This window comes from Acinonyx jubatus, chromosome D4 (assembly GCF_027475565.1).
Source record: "Acinonyx jubatus isolate Ajub_Pintada_27869175 chromosome D4, VMU_Ajub_asm_v1.0, whole genome shotgun sequence".
Taxonomy (NCBI): Eukaryota; Metazoa; Chordata; class Mammalia; order Carnivora; family Felidae; genus Acinonyx; species Acinonyx jubatus.
In genome coordinates this window covers 87,975,990-87,992,114 of record NC_069391.1, presented here as the reverse complement: position 1 = coordinate 87,992,114, position 16,125 = coordinate 87,975,990, and the positions used below count along the sequence as shown (strand labels likewise).

At 46.0% G+C, this 16,125-nt stretch overlaps 1 protein-coding gene and 1 long non-coding RNA gene across 5 annotated transcripts in view; both read left to right on the top strand.

The window, feature by feature from the left end:
* Positions 1-7,208, top strand: part of LOC113594260 (uncharacterized) — a 38,421-nt gene extending 31,213 nt beyond the window's left edge. Inside the window, exons 3-5 of the long non-coding RNA XR_003414609.2 lie at positions 1,786-1,932; positions 2,159-2,330; positions 5,874-7,208. This is a non-coding gene — a long non-coding RNA (uncharacterized LOC113594260). The remainder of the gene's footprint in view (positions 1-1,785; positions 1,933-2,158; positions 2,331-5,873) is intronic.
* A 5,060-nt stretch (positions 7,209-12,268) lies between these two features.
* LOC106985597 (contactin-associated protein-like 3) overlaps positions 12,269-16,125 on the top strand; it is a 193,147-nt gene continuing 189,290 nt past the window's right edge. For all 4 annotated transcript variants that reach the window (XM_053205346.1, XM_053205347.1, XM_053205345.1 and 1 more), the window contains exon 1: positions 12,269-12,456. In XM_053205346.1, coding sequence (XP_053061321.1) covers positions 12,372-12,456 — 85 coding nt within the window. In that variant the 5' untranslated portion in view covers positions 12,269-12,371. The remainder of the gene's footprint in view (positions 12,457-16,125) is intronic.

The window sequence follows — 16,125 nt, the reverse complement described above, 5'->3', positions numbered from 1 at the left end:
AGCCTCAAGTCCCCACGGACTCTGCTCTGGTCCTCTGTCCTCAACGCCAACCAGCTGGTTTCCTTATTTCTTCTTTGGTCTCATACACCATGTAGGTCACGGCCTATTTGTGTGCAGCGTTGTTTACCGCGCACGGCAGGAAATCCCTTCACCTGCGTTCTTCAGTCTCTGGCCGGGCGGCTGGCAGTGGGGTCTAGATTCATTCCTTCACCATCACCGCTCGGCTGCCGAGTCGGGGAATCCCGGCAGCTGATACGCTTTGAGGGATCGCTCCTCCTTTGACCCTTCGTAATCTGAAAATCAAACGCACACATTGTACAGGTAGACTGGAAATAGAATTTTCGTCTTTGATTTTGGTTTGCAAACTAGATTTTCAAACCTTGAGCTGCCGGGCAAACTTCATCCTGTTTCTGCCTGCCATCTGCGTCAGCGGACGGGGGCGACTTTGGTCCCCAGGCCGCTCTCGCGTTACCCACCCACCAAGCCGGCTTCAACCCAGGGCACCAGGCTCGTGTCGGTTCCCTGAGGAATAAAACCCCACTTTCCAAGTGAAGGCTTTTTCTTGCAGCTACTCACTGGCGCATCAACAGACTCTGTAAGCCCGCCTTTTCTTCTTACTACTTGGAGATTAATTCTACAGTTCCCTCCTTCTTCCAGAACCACAGTGATTCGCATGAGAATGAAACAGTTGCTTCCTTAAGCCACTTTGAACCACATTGGGTAGGAAATGTCCTGCTGAAGATTGGGAGAGCTGGTGGGCGGGTGGATTGGATTTCCCCCGAATCTTCCATAATATCCTCTGCTTCATTGTGCCCAGAGATTAAAGGTCGCCTCGAGGCTGTCTGGAGCTCTGAAACACAAACGGTGACGTAGAGGACACTTTCTCAAAGCTCTGTTTATCTTTCTTAAAGTAACATGACGGTCTTATGTTTAATCCCGACGAGTAAAATAGTATCTATCACTTGTTTAATATCCTACATATTTTCTGCTTTGTCACTGAGGGCACGCTTATGGAAAGAAGCCTTTCAGCAGAGATGACAATCACAAGTATTTACGATGGCAACTGTCATTTCAGGACTTTACCTGGGACAAAAGCGTGGTCAGCCTTTTCTGTAAACGGTCAGATGGTAAATATCTTAGGCTGTATGGGCCATACTGCATTTCTTGCAGCTTCTGGACTCTGGTGAGTGGGAGCGGCCTTAGACTGTATCCAGAGAGTGGATGTGGCTGTGTCTCAGTAAAACTTCATTGAAACCAGATTTGGCCCTGAGGCCAGAGTTCGCTGACCCTTGCCCTAGACAAAACAGTGAAGCATCATGTTTATTTTTGATTCCTTCCGTGCCCCCCCCACTTTTTATCACCCCCATCTCTGTATTGCACCCTAATGGAGAGTTGCCAGATTTATATTTGTTCAGGATAGAGGTGTCCCCCAAACTACATGTTCTCTGACATTCGAATTCATCCGGGCCTGCTATATTTTATCTAGGCAAACCCTATTCCAGTGATCTTTTCTTTACATACGTTACCCTTTCTTGGGGCTTGATGTCCTGCCCCGGATCAAAGCGGAGGGATTGGATGAGGGAGCCTTTACAGCAACATTGCCTGCCTTACAGTCGCCTTGGCTACATGTTTGAAACAATAACGAGGAAAAGGAGACAAGGGTTTTGTCTTAGGCTAAATATTAGCAAGTCTGTAGCAAACGAGAGAGATTTGCTGGGGTCAGAAGTTCATTTCCACTCGCTGAAAATCTGCCCTGCTCACAGGCATCTATCACTTCCATGTAAGGTTCATCCTGACGGAGTCTGCAGGGAGGACGATGTTTCAAGAAGAGAGGTCACAAAGGACATCTACGGGATGCTTTCAACGTTACGGGTGGCGACATCACGATGTGCTACATCATGAAAGAAAGATGAAAGCATCTACGTAGCACAGGTAGGTGCCTTGACACACGGGCCCGGTACTGCCTGTTAGCCTTTATACCCCAATTCTTGTTGTTAATTCAGCATAAAAAAAATGCAAGGAAAAACTCTCCTCGCCTCCTCTGCATTTGCCCGATTAGTCAATAGTTTCACTGGGGATAACATTTAGAAGAGTGTGGTCGCACAAGGCAGTTTGCTGATTTCCCAAGATTAAGGAACTTCGTTAACTCCTCTTACAGGGCATTGGGCTCGGTATTCGAGTTCACATGACATTCCAGGCTGGCTCTGAACAGGACAGAACTGTTGTCCAGAAAATGTTGGCCAAGTTGTGCTCGGCTGTGAGAAGTCGGTTCTCATGTTCTCTGGCGTGTGAGAGAATGCTCTGTCTTTCTCCATAAACCCCAAGGGAAGGTAAATGAGTTGGGGAGGGGGTGGTTTCCTGACGCTGCAGGCAATGAAAGGCGCCTTCATACCTCTGTTGTTCAGCACCATTAACCTTCCCGGTAATTGGAACACACGAAAGGGGGAGGTGAGTGAGAACAGAGCTCTGGTCTCTTTCCTGGCAGGTACAATTACTTAAGCCTCCCAGTAAAGGATCCGCTTTAGATTCCTACCCGGAGCCACCACTTTCAAATCACTCCCTACAAAATCAACCACAGCCACCACTTAAAAAAAAAAAAAAAAAATCTAATGATATAATCATTTCTTTCTTCTGATCCTTGCCTGGGGATGAAAGGTGTACCCAACAAGATAAGGTGGGCGTTTGTTACGTAATTCATGTAACTGATCCAGTCCATCACGCAGAAAATGTAACAACAAAAAAAGGAGGTCTTAAAGGCTGACCACGTGAGACCCGTTTAGGATTCAAAGTCATTTTAGACTGCCAGGCAAAAATAGGGTTTCATTTCCCACGTAAGAAGCCACTCTCTGGAAATAAAAAACGCAAATCCAAAACTTTAAGTCAGAACGAGATGCAGAAAGACATCACAGTCTAATTACAACGCAAATAAAATGAACCTAGTCTGGTCTGGTCAACGAACATAAAGAGTTATCATGTGTTCTATCAATGACGTAACACTTTTTATCCACAGTCTAGAGCTGTGGGGGTGTGGGCAGGAGCGGGCGTTTTCCTAGGCCAGTTAGACTTGTGCGTACAGGCATGCATTTCAGTGATAAGACAAGAATATTTAGAAAGGCACTTAAAAAAGTAGTTATCTTTGGGAGCCTGGGTGGCGCAGTCGGTTAAGCGTCCGACTTCAGCCAGGTCACGATCTCGCGGTCCGGGAGTTCGAGCCCCGCGTCAGGCTCTGGGCTGATGGCTCAGAGCCTGGAGCCCGTTTCCGATTCCGTGTCTCCCTCTCTCTCTGCCCCTCCCCCGTTCATGCTCTGTCTCTCTCTGTCCCAAAGATAAATAAAAAACGTTGAAAAAAAAATTAAAAAAAAAAAGTAGTTATCTTTGTAAAAGCTAAAATTTCCTATAATTAAAAGGCAAATCATCAAGCTGGATTCTCCGTAGTCTGGCCGTAAGCATCTTTGCCACAAGCTTTTTTTTTTTTTTTTTTTTTTTGCTGCAAACGCTTTTGCCACATTCCTAATTGGCCATAAAGCGATTTTGCCATAAAAGCTAAAAATCACGAAAAGATTTTTAAGGAGAGACATTCCTTAAAAAGGACACGATGAAGCATTGAAAAATCGATAACAAAATTGAAAAGGCTTTGTTGAGAAGGACAAAATATTTGAATGCATTTAAAGTGTGTGTAGGGTCATGGTAACACTGTGCAAATAACGGATTTTATTTTGTGGATTGTACTTAAACACTTGTCTTTAAAGACTTCATTCAGAGTATCCATATGTACATATTTGCTCATCTCAAGTTGTCTCCTCGTTTGGCATCACGCTTTTTCTTTTTTTCTTTTGCTAAAATTCCTTCCTTCTTTAAGAGAGGTGTCAGTTTCCAAATACTGGGATACATATTTGTAACTGATTTTGGTAGCGTGTTGTGAAAGCGCCCTTGTGAAACACTGTTGTTTTCTTGGCATATTGTCGACATGTCCTTTGATAGACGTTCCAAAGTTCTAATGGAAATGTGGGTTCAAATCCGTGCCCCTGTATGGACCGTTATGAGGGCTAAGATTTATAGGCTGTAAAAATGAGAGTATCATGTCAATGGAGAAATGAAACCAAACTGTCAACAGTTATTTATTTTTTTTATCTCTTTAAATTTTTTTATGGCAAAATTGCCTCACCGCTAAGTGGCACAGCAAAAATGCTCAGTGGTGAAAAATACTTGCAGCAAAGACATCTTGCTACAAAGATGCTTTAGAGAGAAGATACCAGACACAGTCAAGGCTCCCATCATGCACAGTATCGTCCGGGGGCATTGATATCAGAATGTGCTGTTACATATCAGATTCTAGTTGCCTTTTTTTTTTTTTTTCCAACGTTTATTTATTTTTGGGACAGAGAGAGACAGAGCATGAACGGGGGGAGGGGCAGAGAGAGAGGGAGACACAGAATCGGAAACGGGCTCCAGGCTCCGAGCCGTCAGCCCAGAGCCCGACGCGGGGCTCGAACTCCCGGACCGCGAGATCGCGGCCTGCCTGAAGTCGGACGCTTAACCGACTGCGCCACCCAGGCGCCCCTCTAGTTACTTTTAAATCTACTTGAATGATGCGGTCATGATCAAGCTGAATTACAAAAATGTTAAATGTTTCTATTATTTAAATCAAGATTAAACTGGGGGAAAAAAGGCAAGATGTCTCAAAGTTTCTGATATGATTGTAGTGGGGAGGAAATACAGACGAGGCAGAGTTTGCTCTCCTGACCCCGGATGCTGAGTTGGGCCCCGAGATTTGCTTTGGGTAGTGGAACGCTGATACATGAAGAGGTTTGGAACAGCCTTGCCTTTTTCCCCATTTCTTCTTTTGCTTCCCTGCCACCAGTGTAAGGGGTGCCTGGGTTCGTTGGCCACATGGTGAGTCAGAACTGAGTCATTCCAGAGGGGGCCATTCTAGATCAGCCCAGATGGGCCAAGTGTCCCTACTCTCAGGGCCACGGTCCGCTCAGCACACCTGTCTCGGGGACACTTGCAAATTGCCTGCCACTAAAGGGGGGGGGTTGTTTGACAGCATTATGACGGCAAGAATTACCTGACGGAGCGGCTTATGGTTTTGAATTCTTGTTACATTTCTATTTGGGATAGCCGTGGTAAAGCAGATGTTAATGGCCTCCGTGTATTTCTAGAGTTCCTGTATTCTTTTTTAAAAATAGCTTTGAGATCACCTACCACCCAATCCCCTTCTTTCAAGTGTTCAATTCAATGGTCTTTAATATATTCACAGAGTTGGACATTCAACTCCCACAATCCACTTCCGGGTACTTCCGTTACTCCAAAAACAGTGCTCTGAAAATAGCTACTCCCCTTAGATGTTATCCCTCTATCCCTTCCCAGCCCTCGGCAATAGCTTGTCTGCTTTCTGTCTCTACGGATTTGCCTTTTCTGGGGAAGTTCCTATCTATGGACCCGTATAATACACAGTCCTCGAGGCTGACTTTCACTTATGTGTTCAAAGCCCCTCTATGTCGGAGTACGCACCAATCCTGTATTAGCATTTTTTTCTCCAGTCAGCATTTTTGTAGCCACAATCAATCCAAATTAAGATCTGTAAATCTTACTAAGGTTACAACTTTTGTATCTAACGAAGCTATATTTTCTTCCTTTTTTTAGAATTGGGATACACTATGCATAACACAAAATTCACCATTTTAATCATAAAATTCAATGGCTTTACATTCACAATGCACAATGCAACCCTCACCACTATACCTTCCAGAACTTTGTCAGTTTCCCCAGCTGAAGCTCTGTGTCCATTAAACATCATCTCCCCATCCTCCCTCCCCACAGCCTCTGGTGACCACTACTCTGTGTTCTGTCCCTGCATTTGTCTCTTCCAGGTGCCCTATGGAAGCGGGATCATATCATGTTTTGCCTTTTCGGACCGGCTTCTTTCACTGAGCGTGATGCTTTCAAGGTTCACCCGGGTCGGAGCGTGTATGAGAATATCCTCCCTTTTAAAGGCTGAATAGTGTTTAATTGTATGTCGCAGCCATATTTCATTTATCCGCTCACGTGTTGATGGACTTTCGGGTTGTTTCCACCTTTTGGCTACTGTGCATAATGCTGGTATAGACATTCGTGTACAAGTTTTTGCGTGGGCATGTTTTCTCTTGCATATGTCGCTGGGAGCCACGCTGCTCTGTATCATGGTAATTCCACGTTTAACCACCTGAAAAACCCCCGGATTTCGTTCCAAAGAAGCTTCTCTAGTTTACATTCCTTCCAGCACTGTATAAGGGCTCCCGCTTCTGGACATCTTTACCAACATTTATGATCGTTTCTCTCTCTCTCTCTCTCTTTTTTTTTTTAATTATAGCCATCTTGTGGGTGTGATCTCTGCGTGGTGAGTTTCAATATTCTCCAATTCTGCACAGTTCGGGACGTGCTTTATTGTCAAAGTAAGGGTCAGATACAGACTGACCACAAATGGTCCCCTTTCTTCACCAGTGATCAAATCAACATAAATGGCATTTACGAACATCGTTTCGGGACTTTAAGCCCTTTATCCCCCCGTCCCTCGCCACCGCCCTCCAAAAAAAAGATGGTGAAATTAATACAATGTCTTATCCAAGTATTAACCTAAAAGGAGAAAAGAATACAACAATTTTCATGCTTCTTTCTCTCTGAAGCATGAACCTTCTGTTTATTGACTACGGCAAATAAAACATGGTGCATATCGTCTCTGCGAACAGCTCAGTGCCTTCTGGTAGATTTCACATGGAGACTAAAGCCAATTTTATTCTCAACCAAATTTAGAAAGTAAGTTTTGTACCTGGAATTGGATGCTCAAGGTGATATTATTACTTGTCCTACCCTGTAATAAAACTTCACACAGACCCCATTTTCTTTGCTTTCCTCTCTTTCTCTCTCTCCTCTTTTTTGCATTCTTCCTATCTTGTTTGAGGTGGCCACGATTTAGAGATGAAGTATATACTTCTAAAAAAGGATTTCTTTAGCTTTTCACCACGAAGCCTACCAATTTCAACAGCTAAACTCGTACAAATTTTTAACTCCCTTTCAGTTTCTACTCAAACGGCATTTTGTTTTTGGGCAAAAAGCTCCAGATCTCTCAATCCAAATGCATTTATTTGTTTGTTTATGTATTTACCTATGTATTTACCTATTTATTTATTTTTGCTTCCTATGTTGGAAGAGGTATCATTTAGATTCTGGATGTATAAAATTATATTTAGAAATCGTGCCTCTTCAAGTAGAGCTCTTAAGATTCTTATGTCCGGATCACGTGTTGATTTCAACGTTAAGTGAAAAAACCAAAAAAACAACTTTTTCAGATACACTCCACCCCGCCTCTTTCCTCCTATCCCTGAAGAAGTGAGGAAAAAACCCAATTACCTTTCATGCCTCCCATACGATTAGACGTCTGGTTCAAAAGGTACAAAGGTATCTCATTTTATTTTTAAAGCAAAAGAGAAATGTCTGTGGAAACTCGTGTAATCGATCCCATGAGTGTATCCGCCCGCGTGTCGTGACTGAAGGAGATTCCAGTGTCTCCTGCCTCTCCTCAAGGGTGCGCCCTGACTGTTGCCATCAGTGGGTATGTACAAGGATTGGCACTGGAGCGTGGAGTGTTTGAATTGGGTGGACTGCTGGCCAGCTGACTCCGAGTTCCAATTTAATCTAATTTAATTTAATTATTTCTTGTAAAGTTAATTTATTTATTTTGAGAGCGAGAGAGAGAGAGAGACAGTGTGAGCAGGGGAGGGGCAGAGAGAGAGAGAGAGGGAGAGAGAGAATCCCAAGCAGGCTCCGCACCGTCAGCCCAGAAGCGTGAGATCATGACCTGAGCCGAAACTAGGAGTCAGACACTCAACCAGCTGAGCCACCCAGGCCCCCTTCCAGTTTAACGTTAAGCTTCTCTGATTCTATCCAAGCAAGAATGTCAGGGAAAGGGTGTGTGATTACCTAGAAGCCATCACGGGGAATGTTCCCTAATGCCCTTCGGGAAATGCCGTGTAGCATTGTTTTTATATGTCAAGTTCTTTAACGGTGCCTTATTTTGGGTTGTCTTAGATACCGGTGCTGGTCACAAAAAGTCTTACTGGGTTGAAACAGGCTGAATGTGTAAGAAATATGAGGTTGACTATTCTTGTAGCCGAGATTTATGTCATCAGATGCGTAATCCTTTGGCTGTTAAAACCTCTGCTTTCCAAGGACTAATTATAGGGAACACAGCTCATCAGAGAGAACCTGAAAAGACGCTGTGCAGTGTGTCCTATATCACACGTGTGACATTTATTCTCGCTGGAGTCTGTCTCTCGATAATTGTTCTTCAGGATTTGTTGCTCAGGGGCTTATGGGAAAAATTACTCCTAATAGAAATACTATTATATTTTATTCACAGTATTCTAACTTTCAGAGGATTTAATGACAAATCTGTTCCCATTATGAGAGTAAAGTTAAATGTATTTCTAGATTTAAATAAAACATGCAGAAATCAGAATTTATAGGGAAAAAATTGCTGAATGAAGAGGCGAATGGATGGAATCTCGTTCTAATCTGTGGCGAGCCTTGAGATGGGTCTTCACTCCGGTCAGGAAAGTTGGTCCTTCCTCTGCTCCAGGATGCAGTGGACCCGGGTGTGCAGGGAAGACAGAGGACGTTGGTCAGGAAATGCTATGGGCTCAGTTTCACTTAGAACAGGCACCCCGTCTGCAGTTTCCTACCTGAGTGTCCACGTACTCCTGGACATCAGCAGTGGATTCCTTCCTTGTCATTTGTTTGTGACTCCTGCTGATATTAATTTCTCTCTTGTGTTTCGTATAACCTCTGATTGCAGCCACGTATCCGCGGGTGCAATTTGTGGGTTTGAATCATCAGCTCTAGAAACGTGCCAGATTACGTCTCCACATTTTTTCCCTTGTCTTTCCCACTTAGAATAGCAAAGAGCTAGGGACATGGGTCAGAGATGCACCGAGTTAGCTTCCGGTGTTTGGTGGTGTTCCGGCAGGTGCCCTATCTCCCTGGAGCCCAGAGCTCCACTCCTGGAGCATCACGCCTGCCTGATCCAGTGCCCTCTCGACTGGCATGATGTTAAGCACTCGCCATTCACTTTCTCCTTGAATGCGTGGACCAGTCCTCTGTGGAGGGACCATGAAAACCTTACCAGACAGACGAGGATGCTGAGGCTCCCAGGGGCCACTAATTCGCCTACTAAAGAGACGAACCGAGAAACCACTTGGGCCCCAGGCTAGCAGGTCTCTGCTTTGGGTACGACTGTGTGTGGTATGAACCCTCCTCACCTGATGTCCCCCTTGTCTTGGGAGGCCATACGATGGCCCCGTGCTGATGTCCAGTCCGGCATTCTGTTAAAAAGAAAACCACAAGCCCCAGGTGGAGTCACTTAGGCTAGGCCAAGCCATCAAACTGGGGCTTAATATCTAACCTAATTAAATTTTCCACCTCCCTTTCAACCAGGACTTTTCTGGTCAGCATTAATAAGGTAATAAGGTAATCTGTGCTATGGGCCCTCTCCAATCCCCAAAGGAAGATCAAGTAATCTGCCTAAAGGAAGATGGCGTCACCCAAAATAATCCTTCTTTTTTTTTCTTTTTCTTTTTCTGCTTATGACTTCCTCAGCCTTTCTCTAAAAACCTTTTCCCTCCTATAGCCCTTTGGAATTCCCCTCCACTTGCTAGATGGGATAGATGCGGCCCACTTCTGGGATTGATCAAAAAAGTCAAAGAGGCTTTAAAATTTGCTCAGTTGAATTTTTGTTAACAGTCCAGTGCTGTGCACCTTCAGGGTGAAGACCACCCAGGGGCCTCGCTCCCTGTGTTTGCTGGGTCTCCTCTGACTTGTAAAAACCCATCCTAAGCCCTGCTCAGGTGATTTACCATCACTGTCCTTTTGGGCTTTATCGGCATCAATTATTGAGGTGATTACTAATGCATTCTACGTGGGTTTCCTGTGAATCCCTGAGTACAGTGTTCATAGGGTGACGACTTTTCTGTTACAGAGACACCGATTCTCTGTGAGAAGGTGTTTCCAGAGCTCCTGGCCTCCATTCCTGACCTGCTGAGTGACCCTGGACACTCCTCTTACACTCTCTGAGGTCCAGCCTATTTGTTAAATGGGCATAGTATTGACCTCAAAGGAATGTTGTGACCATTTATTTAGACACACACACACACACACACACACACACACACACACACACACACGGCTTGGTCTCTGGGTTGTTTAAAAAAATACATCCTTAATGTAAATAGTTAATTTATATTTGCTTTACAAAATTAGAAATACAATGTTCTCGTCCCAGGACCCCAGGGGGCCCTGGAGAAGTGTCTGATGAATGAATGAAGGTCACTCCACTGCCTGTGGCTTTTGCAAGTTTCCGAATACACCTGCTGAACAGGCTTTGCGGTCAGCGTTTCCCCACCACTGGCCACTGCCTTTCAGCTGGGGTGGGCCGGAGGTGTTCTGGATTCTCAGGGAGGGGCCCACGTGGGCTGCACAAGCCTGTAAAGTTGGGATCCGAAGCTCTATATTTGGGTCTAATTCTCAGCACTTCTGGCTGTTAATTCTTCGACTTTGCCAAAGCTATTCGCATTTTCTGTGTCTTGTTTTTGTTTCCCAGGCCGCAACATAAGAATAATGAAATCACCTATTCTGCTTGCTTTGTGGTCAGGCAGGTGGGGCTCTGCTAAAGGTAAAAGTTCCCTTTGTATTCTGATCACTCCGGAAGGTACAAGAATGCCTGGAGCCTGTTTTCCAATCTCAGCACATTTGCGGGGAGTCTGATCACAGTTGTAGGAGAGTATTGATCCCGGTGATGCCGGGCTCGCCACTCCTGGATTTATACCTTCTGATGGCTGTTGCAGGGAGTAACCGCTAATCTGGCAACGGATTTTGAAATCACGAGTCTTGAAATCCTTCTCTCTTCGTGGGCCATCTGGCTTCGGTCTTTATGCTTTGAACCCCCCCCCCCCGACTTTTAGATGCTTTTCCTTTAATATTCTATCATTAAAAAAATATATGTCCCATGGGCGCCTGGGTGGCTCAGTCGGTTAAGTATCTGAGTTTGGCTCAGGTCATGATCTCACGGTTTGTGAGTTCAAGTCCCTCATCCGGGCTCTGACAGCTCGGAGCCTGGAGCCTGCTTCAGATTCTGTGTCTCCCTGTCTCTGCCCCTCCCCTGCTCTCTCTCCGTCCGTCTCAAAAATAAACAAAACATTTAAAAAATAGAAATAAAAATAAAAGTAAAAATAAAAAATATGTCCCCTTGGGGATTGTTATGAGACAATCTGAGTGCAAAGCAACACAGCTACAGTAGATACAAGTTATTTCAAAATAACTTCATTTTTCAACGAAATCTATTCCTTTTACCTCCTTGGTATCAGGTCACTTCTGCGATCGTGTTTGGAACAACATTCCTTCCATCAGGATGCCAGTTTATGGTTGTATCTACCTGCTGCTGGTCGTAGCCCTCCAATTCCCGGGCAGGAATATACATAATTACAATGCTGATGCTCCAGCGGAAGTGGGGTGGGGGTTACACTTTTAAAATAGATACGTTTTCCTGTTCTCCCCCTTACTGAGCTCTGACTGGCGATCCATCCCTGCCAAAGTTTAGAGGGTTTGACGCGACGATCTGATACACGAATATGGAGTTCATTAAGGTGTTTTCACTGCGAATCATGAAATGCGTTCAGAAAACAAGAAATCTTCTTTCCAATAGTTGCAATGCGTGTGAATATTCTCTCCCAACCCGATTCGTTATTTCTCTCCTAAGTTCATCTTTTCTACTAAAAAAAAAAAAAAAAAAACAACAACAGCAAAAAGAAAAAACATAAAGGAAAGGCAGTTTTCCTGGCGTCAGGGCGAACGCTCAGTGCCTGGCGGCTGCTGCAGCACCATCACGCGGGTGGCGCTCGCCCCCTCGGACTGCGGGTCGCCGGGAAAGGGGACGCCCGGCAGGTGAAGGCGCTGGGACTCCAGGACGCGCGGCGCCCCCCACCACCCTGCCCTCGGCTCCTCCTCCTCTTCCTCCTCCCTCCCCCCCCCCCCCCCCCCCGCGCAGGTGGCAGGCCGGCCGCGCCGCGAGCGCACTTCCGCCCGCTGCCGCCAGGGGCGCCCGGGGCCGCGCGAGCCCGCAGCGCGGGCGCGGGGAGGGCGGGGGTGGGTGTGGCCGCAGGTGGGGCGCCCGCCCGGCGGCCGCGCGGGTGCGCAGAGCGCGGAAGCGTTGGCGGCTGCGGCGGCGGCGGCGGCGGCGGCGGCGGCGGCGGCGGCGGCGGCGCGACCCCGGCCGGGAGCGAGCGGGCAGAGGCCCGCGCGGAGCGGCTGCCGGACGCCTCGGGTGCCGGGGCGGGCGGACCATGGACCGTGCGGCGGGCGCCGTCCTCGGGATGCTCTTTCTTTTGTCTGCTCGGCCGTGGAGCACGGCGGTGGCAGGGAGCCCTTGTGAGTACGGCACATCTTTTCCAACTTGCGTTGACAACTTAGGATTTGTGTTTTTATTAGTAACGAGTGTTTGCAGATGGCAGCGCTGGCGTGTTTGGGAAAAGGAGGCATTCCAAAAAAAAAAAAAAAAAAAAAAAAATCTCTCCCAAGTACCAGCGCCAAGATAGGAAGGTTTCTCTTGCTTTTTCCCTCCTGCCAAGTCTGAGATCCAGCAAAAGCCTGTGTTTGACTTTTTTCTTTTTTTTTTTTGCCGGCGAGCTGAATCCTCCCTGAGAAAGCTCAAGTTTTTAGTAAAACCTGCAGCGGGCATGAGAATACAGAGGCGCGGAGAGTCCGGCGGGAGAATAGCTTCAGAGGAGGGGAGGCCAGCAGGCCGGCGTGGTCATTTATCTCCTTGCGGTGTACACGCGTTCGCGAGGAAGCGTGTCAGCGCGAAGCGGCGGGTCCTGCATTAGCGCACACGTTTGCAGCGGGCGCTCTGCGGAATTCGGGCGCCGCGGCGCCGCCCACCCTGCCTTGGAGGGTCCCCGGGATTCCGGGAAGCCGGACCCCTCACGAGGTAAAGGGAGGGACAGCCTGCCTTCCAGGCTCCTGTAGTCCGTGCACCTGCTTGTGTGTGGCGACGTGCGTGTTTCTGCTTTTGTAGGTTCCCTGAGGCTACGGTAGCCTCTGGGTCCCGGGCTAGCTGCCGCCGAGTTCCATCTAAAGATGCTCGCTAGCCCGCCTCGAGGTATCTGACTCTGGAAATCAGGAGAAGTTTGAGGAGTGTTGTTCAGATTGACATCTCCATCCAGGGCATTTCTTGCCTTGATGGATTTTAAGAAACTCCCTGTCCTCCCCCTCCCCCCTTCCCTTCCTGTCCCATCCGCCTAAAGAAAATTAAAAAAAAAACAAACAAACAAATCAGGTGTAGGGCTTCGGACAAGCTAGTAATACATTTCAAGAAAGTGCTAGCAGGCGTGCTCAGAAACCGACTTTGCTGCTGGGTATCCGGATTTAGCTCTTGGGGCCCCACCTCTGTCCTCACTGGGAAGCCGGCTCAAGTGGGAAGCCTTGCACATAAAGTTACCTTCGCGCCCATTCATGCACGGATGCCGCGGGGCTGTGAAGGTTTTGCGGTGTCATGGTCTAGTATCAGCTTATTTAATGCCATGTCGTGTGTGAGTCACTCCTCAAAATGAGCCTTAATCTCCTTGAAGCAGCTACTGCCCCGCGTTTCAGACACAATTTTAATTTAGCTTGGTGGGACAACGGCTCTGAATTAATTAAAACGGGGGCGTTTACATACAATCAAATCCTTAAATCCTTCGGCAGAGCACTTGTTATTGTGCTAAGGAATTCAGAATGACTAGTACTAAGTGATTTGCTGATATTCGTACATTGGAGAATAACTCAACGTCCTTACTCTGAGGTGCCATTAAAAAGTCACCGGAGGTCACTCCTACTTCAAGGAAACATGGCTTCGAAAATCCTTCCCAGGAGAGAAAGCAGAGGGCCGGCTTCTTAGTGGTGATTGCAACATATGGGCAAGATCAGTGGTATTTATTTTCACTTATTATTTTACTCCCTGAAATCCACGTAGGTATCGTGTTCTTTCACACAGAACATCCTTCTTACAAGGCACCTGCTCTGGGGTGCTCTGTGACTGATTATCCATGCAGGTTCCCATGTCTGAATTGGATGTGTCCCGAGCTCAGTCCCCCTGGGACTGAGTCTCTGGGTGACTCTTCAGATGTTGATGCTGTTTTTTTTGCCTCTCAGCCTTGTGTACTTAGGCGTATTTGGGACTCTTATCAAAAGTTCCATAAATTAACCTATGTAAATTTGCATTGCTAAGGGCATTTTATTTATTTATTTTATTTATTTTTATTTTTTCAGTATATGAAATTTATTGTCAAATTGGTTTCCATACAACACCCAGTGCTCATCCCAAAAGGTGCCCTCCTCAATACCTATCACCCACCCTCCCCTCCCTCCCACCCCCCATCAACCCTCAGTTTGTTCTCAGTTTTTAAGAGTCTCTTATGCTTTGGCTCTCTCCCACTCTAACCTCTTTTTTTTTTCTTTTTTTTTCCTTCCCCTCCCCCATGGGTTTCTGTTAAGTTTCTCAGGATCCACATAAGAGTGAAAACATATGGTATCTGTCTTTCTCTGTGCTAAGGACATTTTAGGTAACTAAAGTTCAAGTCCTTGATGGGATCACCACAAAGATGACCCTCTTCAAGGATCAAGTATACATTTCAATGACTTTGAAGATTCACAGGGGCCACCCAGATGGCGTTTGATAATTTCCCAGCAATCCCCTTTGGCATCATGTGTAGCAGTAGACGTAAATGGTGAATGAATCTCATGCCTGAATTAGCTAATTTGCCGGATTCAGTTTTTCTTTAACTCCAGCATATTTGGGAAGTGTGTGTTCGATGTGTGTGCAAGCACGGTACATCAGACATGGATTTGTAGTCTCTTATCACTAAGTCAAGGCAGAGGGGTCTTTTTGTTGTTGTTGTCGTTCTGTCCCATCATTTGAGAAATTCTAGAGAGGAGTTTGCCAGCAGTGTGGGATTTAAGCTACGAACAAGAAATCACGAATATCAACATTGCTCAAGAAATTTTAAATCAGGAAATGACACACTGGAGGGAAAATGTTTCTAAATGGCCACGACCATGGGCTTGTTTTGTTGTTCTGTATTCTCCGTCTTTTTGAAGATAAAACAAGTGGGCTGAACTGCCTCCTCCAAAATAGGGCCACGGACTTGATATTTAGAAAAAACATGTGAACATCTATCTAGTCTGCCTTTTAGAACCCTCTGTCCCAAATCAAGACGAGAGTGTTATAATATGATCTGTCCTCTGAAATAACTCAAGAGGGAGGTTGTAATATAGGTTTCCAAGTTAGAGCCCTGCTTTCTAGAAGTTCTTATGTAGGCTGTTGCCTCCTTTAATTCTTACCAAGCGCCACAAATGGAAGAAGGCAATAGCTCTCTGTTTTAGAATTATTCTTGTAAATCCATGACTCCTTTATGAATTTCAAGACCTTTCTGGAGGCAGAAGAGATATGATCTGAATATGAAAATGTCAACATTTCGATTGTGTATTCAGTGTTGTAAGCCTGTTTCCTGGATCGCACCTCAGTCTGAGGGGTAACGTTCACCCCCTCCCCACTTAGGAACAACACAAGTGAAAGTTAATGTACAGCTGAATTATTTTCCCCGTGTAAGTAAGGTACAAGCTGTGGCTGATAGCTGATCCCCCCCCACCCCCGCCATCTCCACTGAATAAGGATAGACGCATATGTTAGAAACTTCAGTCGTTGATGCTGATTATTTATGATATAAATGATGACATTTTTACAGATCGCGGGATTCAATTTAGTGAGTATGACTGACTTGTTCTTCCTTCGTTAAATCTCAGTACTTGTAATTTTCTCTGGAAGCTTCCTTGTGATTCCTTCCCCTGTCAAAAGCACCCTTCTCGTTTCAAGGAAAAAAAAAAAAAGATCTATTTCTGGCCCACTGCAGGTGGGGTATACCCTTTGAATTGCCCTTGTAGGGGTGATCATGTAAATTTGTTTTTCTATATTGGCACCTGTCCTCTTCCCCATTAAATCCTAGACCAGAGAGGTCTCTGACCATGAAAGGGGGTGTGGATCGAGCCCATTTTGTTTGCCAG